General features: G+C 39.2%; 1 protein-coding gene across 1 annotated transcript in view; it reads right to left on the reverse strand.

Annotated features, from left to right (window-relative positions):
• The window catches only part of Ubr1 (ubiquitin protein ligase E3 component n-recognin 1), a 113,208-nt gene that overhangs the window by 63,802 nt on the left and 31,285 nt on the right, over positions 1-18,121 (reverse strand). The window contains exons 11-20 of the mRNA XM_051144470.1: positions 18,004-18,102; positions 16,163-16,320; positions 10,178-10,277; positions 9,146-9,274; positions 5,707-5,887; positions 4,776-4,837; positions 4,416-4,526; positions 2,500-2,565; positions 2,170-2,271; positions 370-433 (exon numbers count right to left, since the gene is read on the reverse strand). Coding sequence (XP_051000427.1) covers positions 370-433; positions 2,170-2,271; positions 2,500-2,565; positions 4,416-4,526; positions 4,776-4,837; positions 5,707-5,887; positions 9,146-9,274; positions 10,178-10,277; positions 16,163-16,320; positions 18,004-18,102 — 1,072 coding nt within the window. The remainder of the gene's footprint in view (positions 1-369; positions 434-2,169; positions 2,272-2,499; positions 2,566-4,415; positions 4,527-4,775; positions 4,838-5,706; positions 5,888-9,145; positions 9,275-10,177; positions 10,278-16,162; positions 16,321-18,003; positions 18,103-18,121) is intronic.

Raw genomic sequence — 18,121 nt, forward strand, 5'->3', positions numbered from 1 at the left:
TATATTTAAATGTTAGAACTAAATAAATTTTTAAAATTTGCATTTATAGCCAGGATACTTGTACCTCAACCTCTAAAGTCTAACAATTAAAAATCAAGTATAAAAATTAGGAAGTTACTGGGAATGTAGTGTAGTGGCAGAGCACTTGCCTAACATGCGAAAGGCCCTGGGTTTGATCTCCAATACTGAGAAAACAAAACATACAAGGTTCATTTTAAAGAACTTTCTAAATCTATCCATCACACTGGTTACATTCATCTCTGATAGTTTATGTAGCATTTAGAACAGAAGACAATTATCAATTGTATTTTATTAACATTCTCTACAAAGCAAATCATGTTCTATTTAAAAACATTTTGTTTTTCTTACCCACAATATAGATGAGGACCTGAAGCATTTCTTCTATTAGTGTATTGTACTGTTTAATCAAATCCTATAGAATTAAAAAAAAAAAAAGTTACTAAGAACCATGAAACTCCATCAAGCTTATATTTCTTCGTTAGATTCATGGCCCATCCAGTCTTGAGTTTTCTTCAGAGAACAGCAACAGTCAGGTGCCAAAACTCCCACTTGACACATAAAGTACCCAATAACAGTTATTTAAAACTTTCACTTTCAGCCAGGAGCTGTGGCGCACACCTGTAATCCCAGTACTAGGGGGATCACTGTGAGTTCGAGGCCAGCCTGGTCTACAAAGGGAGTCCAAAATAGCCAAGGATACACAGAGCAATGCTGTCTCAAAAAACCAAAAACCAACCAACCAACCAACCAAACAAACAAACAAAAAAACCAAAAAGCCTGTAACTTTCTTCATTATCATTATCTCCACATTGTTAGTTGGCCTAAGTCAACAAATTCCAATCTTTCCCTTCCTCTACTACTAGCTTCCTTCTTACTAGGAGAGCGAGAGCGTGGCTTAAAGTACATGTCTGAGGCATGATAAGAATATCCTTCCCTAAAACATTTTTAAGTTCTTCTGATAAAATCAGTTATTTTCAATAAGGGTAAAATGACAAAAAAATTAATTTCTTTTCTATAGCCTCTTATTTGGACCTCTGTAAGTAACTTCTTTTTTTGTTTATTTGCTTGTTTGTTTTTTTCAAGACAGGATTTCTCTGTGTAACCCTGGCTGTCCTGGAACTCACTCTATAGACCAAGCTGGCCTCAGACTCAAGAGATCTGCCTGCCTCTGCCTCCCAAGTGCTGGGATTAAAGGTGTGTGTCATCACTGCTGGGCTGTAAGTGACTCCTAAGATAAAGAATAAACTAATGGGTTTTAATAAATTTGAAACAGTTAAGGTTGGCACACACCTTTGATCCCAGCACTCAGGAGGCAAAGGCAGGAGGATCTCTGAATTGAAATCCTGTCTCAAAAACCAAAACCTAAAAAACCAGTCAGGGCTACTTTATAAACCAGTGCTTCAAATAGTAAAACAGTACAGATGTGACAGAACACTGTAAGGCAAATCACAAATATTAAAACAGTACAGATGTGACAGAACACTGTAAGGCAAATCACAAATAGTAAAACAGTACCGATGTGACAGAACACTGTAAGGCAAATCACAAATTGTAAAATATGTAACCAATATAATAAAAATACTAAACAAGATAGGAAAAAATACAAAAGGGAGGAACCAACAACTCAATAACTCCCCAAAGATCAACGATAATGAAAAACCCCAAAATAATCAAACTGTAGGTACCATCTTTCACTATCAGTGTGACATTAAAGGCCCCATGCCATCAGAAACATGCAAGCACCATCTGCCAATACTTATTAAGAGTCTTAAGAAAAGCCATGCTGTTTTATTCATCAAATTTACATTTAAAATTTATCTTAAATTAGACAGATATTTAATACTTACATTATAGATGTCTGTAATATCAAAACTCGGAATTTTTTTACTAATGAGACAAAACTATAATGCTCCCTGCATGCACTGGAACTGTCATATAGTCATTAAAAGTGATCATGTAAAAATGACGCTAATGATATAGGCCTCGTATTTGAACAGTTACCAAAAAAAAAAAAAAAAAAAAAAAAAAAAAAAAAAAAAAACCCATCGTAATATTTTGCTTTAAAAACAAAATACTTAAAATATAAGTAAAGTAGCAACAACAGTACTTCTTCTGTAATGAATTCACATACCAGTCGCCATAGCTTACCTGGTCTTTTGTGGACAGGGTCTTGTTAAAAGCATCAGCAAGTTCATACCTCTGAAGTACTAGTAACAAGAATTTGTTGGGATCCATTATAGACGCTCCAATCTGTGAAATTGAGTGTCACATTTCTTGTATATTAAATCAAGGAACACTTGCCTCTAATAGTCCCTTCAGAAAATTACAAAATAATTTTGCAGAAGATAATAGATTGCTCACTCTATTTCTATGCTATCGTGTTCAGTTAATGGTGAGACAAACTCAAGTTATCTTCTCTTATTTTAAGAAACAAAAAAAGGAAAGGAAATTCTAACGGAGAGTAACTTAAACAGATACCTGAAGCATGATGATGTCCTTATCATACATTTCTTCTCTGCATTTAACATCTTGATAATAAAAAACCTGTAAAGGAATTGGTCGACAGATGCTAAAGGAATTTATTTGAAATAATTTTTTCACCACATATGTGTATGTTTACATGTAAATGGGCGTGTGTGTGTGTGTGTGTGTGTGTGTGTGTGTGTGTGTGTGTGTGTTTCTCAATCACTCTCCACTTTGTAGAATGAGGAGGATCCTTTACTTCAACCCTGATTTGGCCAGTCTAGCTAGCCAGTTTGCTGCAAGGATTCCTTGAGTCAGCATTCTACAGCGAGGATTACAGGGGCTATGAAAGCCACCTAACTTATGTGGATGCCACAACCCGACACTCTGGTCCTCACACGTGTACGAGAGCTTTACCCACAGAGACAAAAATCCTTAACAACAGGCTCTCAGCTAGATGCTGAGCAGCCAACACCCTGAGTTCAATCCTGGAGATTCATGGTGAAAGGAGAAAAACAATCCCTTTAAGATATTGAAGAAAACTTTTTTTTTTTTTTTGGTTTTTTGAGACAGGGTTTCTCTGTGTAGCCTTGGCTGTCCTGGACTCACTTTGTAGACCAGGCTGGCCTCGAACTCAGGGAGATCCACCTGCCTCTGCCTCCCGAGTGCTGGGTTTAAAGGCGTGCGCCACCACCGCCCGGGTGACAAAACATATTCTTAAGATATTCCATCAACTAGAATTCTCTGGATCTGGTTAGTGGTTAAAAAAAAGGTTACAATCTATGACTTGTTTTAAGAGATTATAAGGATAAAGTGTGGAAATACAGAAAAAAATTAGCTATACTACTTATCACTGCCAACACATATTTTTTTTTCCTGTGTAAAATACCTACTTCAGTGAAAGTAAACCAATTTGTACACCAAATCTAGGTGCAGCGGTTCACATCTGTAAAATATCAGCACATGGGGGGCTGAGAATAAGAGGACTGTCATATTTGAGGTCAACCCTTGAGATCCTATCTCAAAACAGGAGTAACAACAATAAAAGGAGCCAGAGACGTGGTTGTGGAATGTCTGTCTACCATGTATAGGGCGGTGGATTCAATCTGTCTCAAAAAAAAAAAAAGACAAAAAAAGAAAAAGAAAAGCATAACACTACTTTCTTCTCAGTGATATTTTTAGAAGTCTATTCCCTGATCTTTTAGGAAAAACATTTCTATTTCCCTAACAACAGAAGGAAAAATAATTAAAGTAGCCTTTGTTGTTGTCGTTGTTGTCATTTTTATGTGGTGTTGGGGCTGAACCCAGAGTCGCACACAAGGATTTTAGCACTGAGTTGTTACACCCTCAGCCTACTCTACAGGGAAGCTTTTGGTTAGAGCAAATGGTAAGTGCTTACCTCTAATATTCAATGACCACCACAGAAAAAAGCAATAGCAAAAAAAAAAAAAAAAAAAAAAAAAAAAAAAGACAGGTGGGGCGGGAAGGATGGCTCAGAGCACTGGCCGCCCTTCCAGAGGACCTGGGTTTAACCATCAACACCCACATGGCAGCTCACAACCATCTGTAACTCTAGTCCCAGCCCTCTACTGACCTCCAGGGGTACTACATGACATACATACAAGCAGACAAAACACCCACACCCACACACACCTACCCACACCTCCCACAGATGATGGGAATACTCAGCGTCTCCCAGCATGAGTGAGTTAGTGGGGACTCCTGTGCTCCTACTGGCTTTTATCTACCTATTCAAGCAGCCAGTGTCTTAGAGTTCAGATGGAATAAATAGTAAGTAGGAAAAAGGAGAAACATTTATAGGATCCCTAGAATTTTCATACCTAGGAAAATAAAAACAAATATGGCAAACTATATGGACATGGGTAAGTAAGTCATCTAAAAAAAAAGAACCCATTCACAGATGTGCATACCTGACTAATGAGAGAAAGCCCATTTCTTCGCCACATCTCAGCAACAACCTGGGCAACCAGCACCAGACAGCGCAAAGGGTACTCCACTAGGACCTCTACTTGAAAGCCCTCCTAAAACAAAGTGAGATCCACTTCATTATTTCTCACACTACACATGCCTCGACTTAAGCAAGAAGTCCATGAAGTGCGTGCCCTGGATGCCTTTCGTCTTTGTTATTCAGATTTCAACATGATGCAGTCAGCTGTGAAGTGACTAAATGTGAGCATTCAGAAAGGTTAAAAATATGATTTTCTTCCCCACCCACCAATGGAGATGACCAGAAAAGGACATAAACAAATCAATACTTAAGAGTCACTTACAAAAGGCACAAATTCATGTAGTCTTGAAACAGCACCTAGTCTGCTTAAACGAACATGAAGACCTAAATCATTTAAAGGAAGAAAAAAGAAAACAGGAAAGCGATCAACCCCTATTACTGTATTTTTAGTTAACTCATCAAGTTTGGAAACGTTGGGCTATTAAAATATATTTTCACTAGAGTTGAGGGTATATCTCGGTCACACAGCCCCTGCCCAGCAGGCAGAAAGCCTTAAATTCAATCTCCAACATGCCCCCAACACGTACACATTCTTACTAAACTTATACATGACACTCCAAAATGAAAATATTTGACTTCTAATTTTGAAATACAGTATTACCGAAACACAATCCTACACTGTACAGCAGCTTACACTGCATACCCTAATGTAAAACGAAAGTCTGCCTCTCTAGATGTTTACTCTACTCTTCATGCCTCAGTGGGCAAAGGGCCTGGTGTCAAGCCCTGTGACTTCAGTTCAGCCTCCAGAATGCACATGGTGGCAGGAGAAAATGAACGCCCACAAGCTGTCTTCTGATCTCCATACATTCACCACAGCACATTGCCCCAGCCCCATGCAAAATAGAAATACATACACAAATGTAGTTTAAAACATAAAGAAATATCAAGAGAACTGAAACCTAATCTCAGTTTTGGTATAAACTGATATAAAATTAACATTTATAAATATTTAAAATTTGGGTGGTTGATAGAAAGTACCAAGTTGGTCCTTAAGAAAGTATAAAGTGTAAGTAAGCTTCCTTCAAATAAATACTATGGTGACAGCGCTAAAAGGACAAAAATAATGACAGTCTTCAACTCCAGTATCATCAATGGAGGTGTATAAAACAAAGAAAAAGAGAAATTACTATTCTACTCAGGGTACCTAGAAAAGCTACCAAACATATACATAAAAAGCAAAAACTACTCACCAGCAAGCGTTCTAGAGAGTGGCAGATGTATGCTTACAAGGTCCTCAGATACTTTGTAGGATTTGGTTTCCAAAATATGACCACACAATTGGACTACTGTCTTGGTACTAGACATGAAATTTGTACTGCACCTCATTACAGCTTTGTGACATTCTTTATAAGCCACTAGTAAGAGATCTTCCTAAGGGAAAAGAAGAATACAAATATATTAACAATTTAGCTACATTGCTTAAGTACAAACATCTAGCCCACAAACTGAAGAGAAACTACAATTTGGGCCATTTATCCCTTTAATTAATTAATTAATTTAATTAAGTAGAAGACATGAAAGACTTTTATTAAAAAATACTGGGGAAGCTCTTGTGGCAAGAAGGAATGGGGAAAAAAGGTAATCACCAGCTGAAACTGATAACTGATAATGAAACTATTAGGATTGTGCAAGCTTATGAAAACCCAGGGGAAACAAAGATTCAAGATTACCTCGGAGTTTAACTCAAGCAATGTTACCAATAAATAAATAAATGTCAAGAAATAAGGAGACTAAGAAAAGCCTTCTGTTCACAGACCCAAAGAAGCTACTAAGTAAGTAAGAGGGCCCAAAGGAGGATATTTGAATCTCATTCAGAAGGGAAAATAGAATAGACAGCAGAAGAGGTTGAAGAGAGGGAACAGGATGGGAGAGGGAGTGTGCTGAGGGAAATGAGGGCAGGGATCAGATGTGGGGAGAGCATGGGGAGGGTAGAGGGGGAGAACAGAGGGCCTTCACAGAGAAGAGAAACCTCAGGCAGGGGCATCTCAGACCCACGACAAGGAAAGGAACACCAACCCACCCACAAAAACTTCAACCCAAAATTTACCCTGCCTACAAGATGTGTAGAGATAAAGATAGAACAGAGATGGAGGAAACACCCAACCAATGTCTAGCCCCATTGCTGAGGCCCATGCTAACAGAGAGAGCTAACCCATGACACTATTAACAACAGTCCGCTATGCTTGCAGACAGGAGCCTAGCATAGCTGTCCTCTAAGAGGCTCCACCTAGCAATGGATCAAAACACACTGAGATTCACAGCCAAACACTCCTAAAGCTAGCCACCAAGCTCCATTCCTTTATTTGGCCACTTCCACCTCCTGAGGCTGATTACCAAGCTCCAGCTATCAAAGTATTGAAGTCCAGCAATCAAAAGCCCCTTTGGCTCACCTAATTAACATGCCCAATAAAATTAAATACCTCATTCTAACATGAAAGTTTCCCCTTTTACCTTTATAATCTGCCATTTATGGGCCACTTCTGTCTTCTTTCTATCCAGAGGCAGACCTTTCTTGTCACAGCCACACCCACCCATCCCCCAGCCCCAACAAATATCCCTTTTACCACTTCTCCCTCATCCTCTGTCTCCTGTCTTCATCTCTTACTCCCTGCCCTCTGTCTCTCTGGGGCAAATAAGTCTCCTCTGTGCTGAGAACTTAGACTTGGGGGTCCTGAGCCAATACCCTTCTGTCTTTGAAAGGGGCTTCTAGAGGGCAGGACTCATATGTGCCCGTAGGCAGGTGAGTGAGTGGGGAAATGAAGACAGCCAAGGAGGAAAATTCCAGGAAAAGTAGTGTATGTTGAAACTAAGAACCTTGGTAAAGGTATTGATTTTAGATAAAAGAAACAAAAGGGTAGAGACTGAGAGAAAACATAGAGAAACCTGGTAAGAATATGTGGATTATACAGAAAAACTGGAGGAAATGATAGAACGGACACTCAGAAAATGTCAAATTTCTTAGTAAAGATAAAAGAATAGCTACAAAGATGACTCAGTGGGCAAAGTGCTTGCTGTGCTAAGGCCCTAAGTTTGGAGTACCAAATACAAAAGCTGCATCTGGCGACTACCTATAACCCAGTAGTGGTGCCAGACACTACATCCCAGAAGGCTTGCTACTCAGCAGTCTAGCTAAAATGGTAAGGCCTAGGTTCAGTGAGAGACCATGTCTCAATAGGTGTAAAGAAGGAAGGCACCAATGTCAACCTCCAGCCTCTACATACACACAAATGGGCACACATAGTGAATGAATACGTAAATAAAGCCATATTCTCTTGTTGGGGTGGGCATCTTGAGTATGGTTCTGTGTGTGTGCATGTGTGCTGCATATGTGTGTGTGTGCCTATGGAGAGAAATGTAACCTAAGCTGCTATCCCTCAGCAACATCCACTTTGTCTTTCACTGGAACTTGGGCTCACCTGTTAGCCAGGATAGTTGGCCAGAGAGCCCCAGGGAATCTCAGTCTCTATACCTTCTCCCAGTATCGAACTTACAAGCACACAGCACAATGGCTGTCATTTTAAGTGGTTGCGGGAGCTCAATAGGTCTCAGGTACATATGACTGCATGGCAAGCACCTTACTGACTAAGCTACCTCAGTACCCAGGATTGGATGTTTACAGAGAAAGGGTTATGGTCTGAAATTGTGGCTTAAATAATACATTTGTTTCATACTTTGAAATCAGTTTTTAAGTGGCTTAAAATATTTAAGAAACTTCTTGATTAAATAAATATCCATTCCTCTCCATTCTTGAAGTATTTAAATTTTTCATACTAATAAAAATCACTTTTAAAATATATAATAAGTACATATGAAAAATTTGAAGTGGGTAGGTTTTGAAAAGGTCTTGATATATAGCTCTGGCTGGCCTGACTCTACGTAATCCAGGCTAGTCTTAAATTCAAAGAAATCCTCTTGCCTTCGCATCCCAAGTGCTAGAATTCCATGGGTACACCACCACACCTAAAACATATTATTTTTTTCAGATTTATCGTTGCTTTGTGTGTGTGTGTGTGTGTGTGTGTGTGTGTGTGGTATTTTCACACATGTACAGGTGCCCAAGAAGGCCAGAAGTGTCAGATTTCCCTGAAAATGTAGTCATAGGTGGTTGTAAGCTGCCCAATGCATGTGTGTTGGAAATCAAATTTGGGTGCTATGCAAGAGCACCAAGTACTCTTGGTCACTGAACCGTCTTTCCAGTAATCCCAAGATACACTTTTAAAAATGACGTTATTATTTTATGTGTATGGGTGCTTCGCCTGTGGAGGCCAGAGAGGGCGTCAGATCCCCTGGAACTGCAGTTACAGATGCTTCTGAGCCACTATGTGAATGCTGGGAACTGAACTTCTGAAAAGGCATTCACTTAACAGCTGAACCATTTCTCCAGCCCTCAAGGCAGATATTTTCAAATCTTCTAATTCTCCTAAATAAGAAAACTACTCTGAGGTACATTTTCTAATCAAATGTAAACCAATGAGTTTTCTTCCTATACTTAATAATATAATTTTAAGTATCTAAGACTGACACATGACATATTTTTACATCAAGAAAGCGACAGCACAAAACTACGCTACTAATACCTATTAGAGCACTTACAAAGGCGCCGAGCCTACGACCAAGTCTCTAACTTACGTCACAGGCACACCACTCTTGGAACATGAGCAGAATGTTCTTCAGCTGCATCTGTATAGCAATGGCAGCCTCCCAGTCAGGGTCGACTTCAATGTGCTGCCCAACCTGTCTTCTGATTTCTTCCATTCCCTGCAAGAAAAGACTAGTCAGTCCATGGCCTTTCTTGTTGCTGTTCCTCTATGGCAAAATATAAAAATACCAGGATATATATACAGAAATGCATAGTATTCTAACATGGTTGTTAAACTATGAATTAGCACACTAGCTTTTGGGAATACACAGTTCATGGGTATCTGACTGCAAATTCCAACAGTCACAAGTTACCATTCCCTCATGCAAAAGACGAGAATCATAACAGCAAAACAAACCTATATGCTAAAGATACTTTATACAGTTTTACCACATAGTAATCATGTGGTAATCATTCAATAAGCATTAACAGCAACAGCAGTGACTAGTGCACGCACGCGCGTGCGCACACACACACACACATACCTATGAAAGCAAGGACAAGTTAGTGTTTGTATTTGTTGTTGTTGTTGTTTTTGTATTTTATTTCTACCACATTCTAGAAAGTTTCTTTTATTTAAAACTACAATTTTATTCTGAAGAAGAAGAAGGAGGAGGAGGAGGAGGAAGAGGAGGAGGCGAAGAAGAAGAAGAAGAAGAAGAAGAAGAAGAAGAAGAAGAAGAAGAAGAAGAAGAAGAAGAAGAAGAAGAAGAAGAAGAAGAAAAGGGCTGAGAGACAACTCAACAGTTACAAGAACAGACGGCTCTTCTAGAGGGCCTGAGTTTGATTATCAGCACCCACATGGTGGCTCACAACAACCTGAAATTCCAGTTCCAGGAGATTCAACACTCTCTTCTGGTGTACACAACACCAGGCATGCACATGTGCACAGATACATAGCCAGTGAAGACACCCGTACAAATAAAATAAAAATAAATCTCAAAAATAAAATGAGGAGGAAAAGGATGTGGACTTTTTAAAAACTAATTTTATTTTATTCATACACCAAATAATTATCATACCTGCATACAGCTAAGAATCTTCAGAAAAGACCGGAAACCTTCCAGGAACTGTGCTCTTAATCTTTCTGTCCATATTATAGGCTTGCTAATCAAGATGTACCTGTCATTTCAATAGAAAAATAAATAGTTCACTTCTTTATTCTGAGGTGATCTTAAGGTTCTCAGGGTTACAGACAATGTTGACTCATCAAAATTGTGAATTCTAGGGCTTATTGTTTTGTTTTGTTTTTGTTTTTTCGAGACAGGGTCTCTCTGTGTAGCCTTGGCTGTGCTAGACTCACTTTGTAGACCAGGCTGGCCTCGAACTCACAGGGATCCGCCTGCCTCTGCCTCCCAAGTACTGGGATTAAAGGTATGTGCCACCACACCCGGTGAATTCTAGTTTCTTATAGTAATTAGTACCTCTGGGCAGAACTAGAGTTATTTATTTGGGTTTATTTATATAAAATTAACAAAATAAGGAAATCACTACAAAACAGCCATCAAAGCTAAGCCTGGCATTCTAAGCTCTGCTTCAGGACAGGGCTGTCACAGACAGCTGCATACAGACACAATACAAGACCTCCTCAGGCTTTTCATAACCATCACCCAAAAGCCAAGTCAAAACACAGGTAATTTCAAACAGACTTCCTACCTCCATGTTTTCAGAACCCAGAACCGGAAGGAAGGATGTGAACCCCCAGTTAGCATGCCTTACACAGTAGGATGTGAACCCCCAGTTAGCATGCCTTACACAGTAGGATGTGAACCCCCAGTTAGCATGCCTTAAACAGTAGGATGTGAACCCCCAGTTGGCATGCCTTACACAGTAGGATGTATAAATTTGGAGAGATAAACAGGCTCGTGCTAACCTACAATTCACCAAATCAGTATTTCCTTTTAGCTGAAAAGTTAATAATTTGTTTCAGTGGAATAATTGGTTTATCATGGAATAAGTTCTCAGGCATGATAAAAAAAACTATTAAAAATTATTTACACTCAGTGCATCAAAATGCACTGCTGAGGGGCTGAGAACATAAATATGAATAAGACATACTCCATCTTTGAAGTTCAAAGAATACTTGGAAAATACAGCGAACACTATAATCCAGTATTAGCCACACACAAACAAACAAAAAGTGTACAAAAGCAAACAATATAGAACATAAAAGACTATACAGTAAATATAGAAAAAACAGAATTGTAAAAACTGGAAATTATAGTTTAATTTCTCCTATTTTTTAGATAACCACCAATGTGGTAACTATACATTACAAAATAAAAATATAACTATGAGCCAGGCCTAGTAGTGAACACCTTTAGTCCCAGCATTTATGAGGAAGAAGGAAGGGGACCTCTGTGAGTTCAAGGCCAGCCTGGTCTACATAGCAAGCTCCAGGACAGCCAGGACTACATAGAGAGAGTTTGTCTCAATAATGATGATAATGATGATGATGATGATGATGATGATGATGATGATGATGGTGGTGGTGGTGATGATGATGGTGATGAGCCTTCAAGATGGCTCAGCAGGTAAAGGTAGTTGCCACTAAACCAGATGACCTGAGTTCAATGCTGAAGACCAACACGGTGGAAGGAAAGAACCAACTCTCATAAGCTGTCCCCTGACACGCATACACACACACACACACCAAAAGTAAATAAATAAAAAACAAATAAATGTAATAAAAATATAATCAGCAGGGGCATATCGAATAAAGAAATATGCTAGTTATTATTTCTTAAAGACAAAAAAATTAAAGATATAAGAAAGTGACATCAAGGGGCTGGTGAGATGGCTCAGTGGTTAAGAGCACCGCCTGCTATTCCAAAGGTCCTGGGTTTGATTTCCAACAACCACATGGTGGTTCATAGCCATCTGTAATGTGATCTGATACCCTCTTCTGGACTGCAGGTGTACATGCAGGCAAAACACTACACATAATAATAAAATAAATAAATCTTTTTTTTTAAAAAGTGACATCGAGGGTTCGTTGTGTCATGAGCACTGCAACTGAAAATGTGGCCCACAAAACAGCACCTGTAGAAATAGGCTCTTGTACTCTAAGCAGATATACTGAGTAGGAATCTTTATTTCAGCAGCTCCTTGGATAATCTGAAATGCACAGACACAGGACAGAAGAGAATTGACATTGCTAGCTTGCCATGGCTCACTTCTGAGCTCTGACCTAATAAGATGCAAGCCAGGCGTGGTGGCACACACCTTTAATGCCAGCACTTGGGAGGCAGGGGCAGGCGGATCTCTGTAAGTTTGAGGCCAGCCTGGTCTACAAAGTGAGTCCAGGAGAGCCAAGACTACACAGAGAAATGCTGTCTTGAAAAACAAAAAACAAAACAAAACAAAACAAAAAAAAAAAAATGCAAGTGGCAGGAAAGGAAGTGGGAAAGAGAGAAAGAGATCTACAGTAAACAGGGAGCATAAGCAACACGTAGAAGGAATGAAGGGGTGATCTGTTTTGAGGGCCCGCTGTACTCTTCAGAAATGGGACACAGAAACTGGTTGAAATAATAAAAGGAAATTTCCTTAACAGAATCAAAGTTCAAATAAATCTCTTTTCTACTTTCCATTTCTATATTAAGTTAGAAATTAGGAAACCAAATACCTCATCAGATATCTAAACGACAAAACCAAACTGAGATTGGTTATTTAGAACCAAGGGATAGTTCAAGAACCAAGGCTTACTGGGCAGACTTCAGTGAGGTCCTGTGTCCCTTACTGACATACAAATAATTCTCACTCAACAGGAACAGGTTCAGCAGAGAGAAACATTGATTCAGAAAAGACGTGGCAGTTATGATAGCAGTCTATTTCTTCATGTCAAATAAGAATTGAATTGTTTTTTGTTTTGTTTTCTAAATGGACCAGAGGAGCTAGAACCAAACAAGGAAGCCAGAAAGGGGCAAAAGCTCCAAAGGCTGCTCAAAGCTGGAATTCAGTACGTGGAGGAAAACTAAAATTTCCTTAGGCAGTGTGAACAGGGTATCCAACTGTGCCAAGGATTGATTTTATATTTAGGTATAGTCAGCTAAGGAGAGTGTGTGGCTGGACTGTAGAAACTACAAATTCTAGAAAAGTTATGGATACTGAAGCATTTGAAGCAATTACTGATTTAAAAGCAGCTTTCATGGAAAACTAACACATACAGCTGCCTAACCGCAGAATTGATAGAGTAAGAAGCAGAAAACAGGACTATTTCCTAAAAGAGAATATTTCAAATAGGTCTGGTAAGGTTTCAGAACAGGTTTCATTTTTGTTTTCTATGTACTCTGTGAGGATACATAATGTCATAAAAGGAATATGAGCAGTACAGATAAATAAAAGTCGCACTCAAATTCCACTTCCGCCACTTAGCAGCTTTGTGACCTCAGCAAATAATTGTACCCTACAAGCCAAGACTACACCACCTACTTTATAAGAATGTTGCACTAGTAAAATGAAGTTAATATAAGCAAAGTTTTTTTCCCACATGCGAGCTACTAATAAATTTCAAAGGACCCTTTTGAGAGTGAATTGCACCTGTTGAGCAAGTAACTTAACCTGTTAGTTTTCTCTAAAATAACTCAATTATGAGAACATGGCACAGTGACTATATTTTACCCTGTAAAGTAGAGCGTGACTTATTAATGAATTAACAAAGACACTTTAAGTACAGCCATTAGGGAGTTGTATTCTGAATAATATGACGAACACACCATTTTGCTAAGGAACAAATCAGAATGGCAATGGCTACATGCTGATAACTACTGGCTTTATCCACCACCAATACTTACACTAGAGTGATTTACTCAATTTAACAATATACTAAACACTAAAGAAAACATATATAGACCACAATGACATTTTGAAATATAAGATTTTGGGAATTGAAGGATTTCTCTCGGTAAATCAAGAAGCCACTGCAGTTTCCAGAAATCTGTCAATTTTCTCCCCCGGGGCTGGGGATCAAACCCACGGCTGTGGGTATTCTAGGCAAAAATTTAACTGCTGAGCTAAATCCGTAACCTTATTTTATTTTGGTTGATTGGTTGGTTTTGGGGTTTTGGTTTTTTTCGAGACAGGGTTTCTCTGTGCAGCCTAGGCTGCTCTGGCCTCACTTTGTAGACCAGGCTGGCCTCAAACTCACAGTGATCCGCCTGCCTCTGCCTCCTCGAGTGCTGGGATTACAGGCATGTGCCACAGTGCATGGCTCTACCCTGTTTTTTCAACAGACTAAATTATTTTTAAGTTGGACTAGAAGCCCATTTGTTTATTATGCACAATCATTAGAAGTAGGTAAAACTTTTTCCCAACCATGTATGACTTGGAACTTCAAAAGAAAGTGTGTGTGTGTGTGTGTGTGTGTGTGTGTGTGTATAGGCCATAGGCTTCAGATTCCCTGAGGTGGAGTTACAGGCTGCACAAAGGCGGGTGCTGGGAACCAAATTTGGGTTCTCTGCAAGAGAAATAAATGCCCTTCACTGCTGACCCATCGCTCCAGCCCCAACTTAGAGCTTGCTTGCTTATTTATTTATTCATTTATTCAGTTATTTAATCTAAGTGTTCTATGTGCATGTACCCTTGCATGCCAGAAGAGGGCATCAGATCCCAGTATACATAGCTGTAAGTCACTGTGTTGTTGTCAGGAATTAAACTCAGGACCTCTGGAAGAGCAGACAGTGCTCTTAACTGCTGAGCCATCTCTCCAGCCTACAACTTAGAGCTTTTTTTAAAAACAGCAAACTACATATTTTATTCTAATATATACCGAAAGAAGTTTTGGGGTTTTTGTTGTTGTTGTTGTTTTGTTTGTTTGTTTTTTGAGACAGGGTTTCTCTGTGTAGCCTTGGCTGTCCTGAACTAGCTTTGTAGACCAGGCTGGCTTCGAACTCACATTGATCTGCCTGCCTCTGCCTCCCAAGTGCTGGGATTAAAGGCGTGTGCCACAACACCCAGCCCTGAAAGAAGTCTTTTGAAGTCCATAATTTACTAAGTAGTTGATCTACCAGAATTCTTATAACATTCACAATTTCTAAAGTAAACAGAAATTTATTTTAATGATCTGAACTGTTCTATCATGCAATTCTAATTTTAGTTTAAGACTTTTAAAAATTATTTTTCAATTATATGTATGGAGATGAGTGTGCATGTATGCACAAGAGTCTGAAATTTCCTGCAAAGACCAGAATAGGTAGTAAGATCCCCTGGACTGGAGTTATAGGTGGTTTTGAGTCACCTGATATGGGTACTAGGAACTGAACCCAGGTCCTCTGCAAGAGTAGTTTGTGCCCTTAAACACAGAATCATCTCGCTAGCCTCCCAATTTTAGTTTAAAAAGAAAATTTTAGTCCTCTTTAGGGAGAAAATTTTAATTAAGGGAACTCTGATAAGTATTAATAGGCTGGTATTTATCAAAAAAGCCAGAAGAAAAGTAAACAGATTATCGGAACTGAGAGTATATTGGTGGACAGAACATGAAGTGTATGAGTGACAGGTAAATAGAAAGTGTGGAAATCACAATGGAGAGTCACTTGATGGCTCCAGGGACAGGTGACAGGCCTGTCCTCAGTATCTTCTTTACTCTATTGGTTTTAAACTTGGGAAGACTTTACTGAAGATGTTAATAGAAGTCTCATGTTACTCAAGGGAGACTAATTTCAGGACCTCCTTCCCTTGATATACAAAATTATAAAATATTTGCAAATAACCTACATACATCACAGGCAATTTAACACCTATACAAATGTTCAGTAAACAGTTGTTACACTACAGTGTTCTGAAATAAAAACAAAAACTATACAAGGTCAGTACACAATCAATCATCTTTTTACTGCTATCAAGGTGTTGGATGGCTCCACAGATGTGGCATGTAGCAGTCACGACTCTTTCTGCTTGCTGTCCTAGTGAAGATAGTCCTAGATAACAAGGGGATCAAATGTTTACTGACACGACAGAGCAGGGAAGCACTGTTTAACAGGTGCCCTCACTGTTTAACTCCAACCACTTACTTTAGGTCACATATTACTGCATAGACTCTTCCCAGTTTGTCCTGGCTATAGCCCTGGAAGTTGAATTTATTGTTCCTGTCCAAGTATTCAGGTAAAACTTCTAGCAGAGTTTCAGTAATGACAGAAATGACATTCTGCTCTTCAATAAGATGTCGAGCCTGTAGAATATTTCAAGAATATTGTCAGCATTAACTTACCATCCTAAGGACTTAGTTTATTCATTCATTGGTTGACCAGCATTTCATTTTGTTTTTGAAATAGCATCTCTCTGTGCATCTAGCCTGCTTCAAACTTAAAATTTTTCCTGCCTCAGGTTAAAAAAGCAACCCTACAAATAGATGTTTGCTTCTTTGTTTTGGAGACAGGTTCTCTCTATTTTATTTTATTTTAAAATGACTCCTTATTCATTTACATATTTTTTATGCTCATTGATGTTTTGTCTGAGTATATATGTCTGTATGATGGTGTTTGCTCCCCTGAAACTGGAGTAACCAACAGTTGTGAGCGGTCATAAGGCTGACGAGAATTCAAGCCAGGGCCTCTGGAAGAACAGTCATGCTCTTAAGCTCTGAGCCCTCTCTCTAGGCCCAGGTCTCTCTATTTTAGACCTGAATATCCTGAAAGTTGCTACATAGGCCAGGCTGGCTTCGAACTCACAGAGATCCTTCTGCCTCTGCCTTCCTCCTAAGCGCTGGGATTAAAGGTGTGTACCACCATGCCTGGCTAGAAATAGTTTTTAACAATGCATATGTATTTTTATGTCTATTTATTTGTTTGTTTGTTTGTTTATAGACAGAGTCTCACTGTTTATATTTAGCCTTGGCTGGCCTGAAGCTCACTATGTAGGGCAAGCTGACCTTGAACCCACTGTGATCTGCCTGTCTCTGCATCCTGAGTGCTAGAACTAAAGGCGTGTGCTACCATGCTCAGCTGAATAAATGTTTATTGACCATTAAGACCAATCCCTAGCTTTTAAAGAATAGCAACTACTTCAGAAGTTAATTTCTAGGGTTTGGTTTTTATTTTCAGCTCTAGAGATCAAACCCCAAGCCTTGTATATGCTAGACAAGTGTTATACCATTGAGCTGTACCCCTAGTTAGTTTCCTCAGTGACTAGAAAACACCTGTATGGATATGCCAAACCTATCTAAGGCAAGGCTTTTCATCTGTGACATACCATGACCAATGAAGAACAAAGACACCTCTCACAGCTTCTCTAACACTGCTATCTATTCCGGGGCCTCTCCCTTACCCCAATTCAACTCTCTTCTATAACACTGCTATCTATTCCGGGGTTTCTCCCTTACCCCAATTCAACTCTCTTCTCTATCCTTTTCATTGGCCCTTTGAAATGGGGAACTAGGAAAAGTTAACCAGACTTTCAAGAAGAAACAGAAAAATACATAGCATAAAAAGGAAGCAGGGTCCTTTTTCCTCCCAGGCCAATGCAGCACCATCTCACAGAAAGGTCTGTCAGGCACATTCTCCCTTTCTCAGTTTTTATCTTAATGTGTTTATCTACCAAAAACAATAACTAAAGAATAAAAGGCAAAATTTTAAAATGCAAGCTTTTGGTATTGAAAAGACAACACTCCAGAGAGTGAGCTTCAGACATGACTTGCAAAGAGTGGACCATGCGGACAAGGGTAGTTCCCAGTTATGCTGTCCCTGGGTACCACCTGAGTTACTACTACCCACGGAGATACCACTGAAGTATTATTAAAATTTCCAAATGAAAGTAGCCCAACTTTGTGAGTATCAAATGGTTTTGATTTGATTCCACATTGACTGTAAGGTCTTAAAAGGCAGAACAAGTTCTACTCAGAAAATCTCATACGTACCAGGGTCGGGACAGTAAACATCTGGACAGACAGTGCAGTTATCGAGATGCTCCTATCATGGTCGTCGCTGATATATTCTTTCTGTAGTTGCTTATAATACTGAAAGATGCAAGTGCAG

The sequence above is a fragment of the Acomys russatus genome, chromosome 4 (genome assembly GCF_903995435.1).
Source record: "Acomys russatus chromosome 4, mAcoRus1.1, whole genome shotgun sequence".
Lineage (NCBI taxonomy): Eukaryota > Metazoa > Chordata > Mammalia > Rodentia > Muridae > Acomys > Acomys russatus.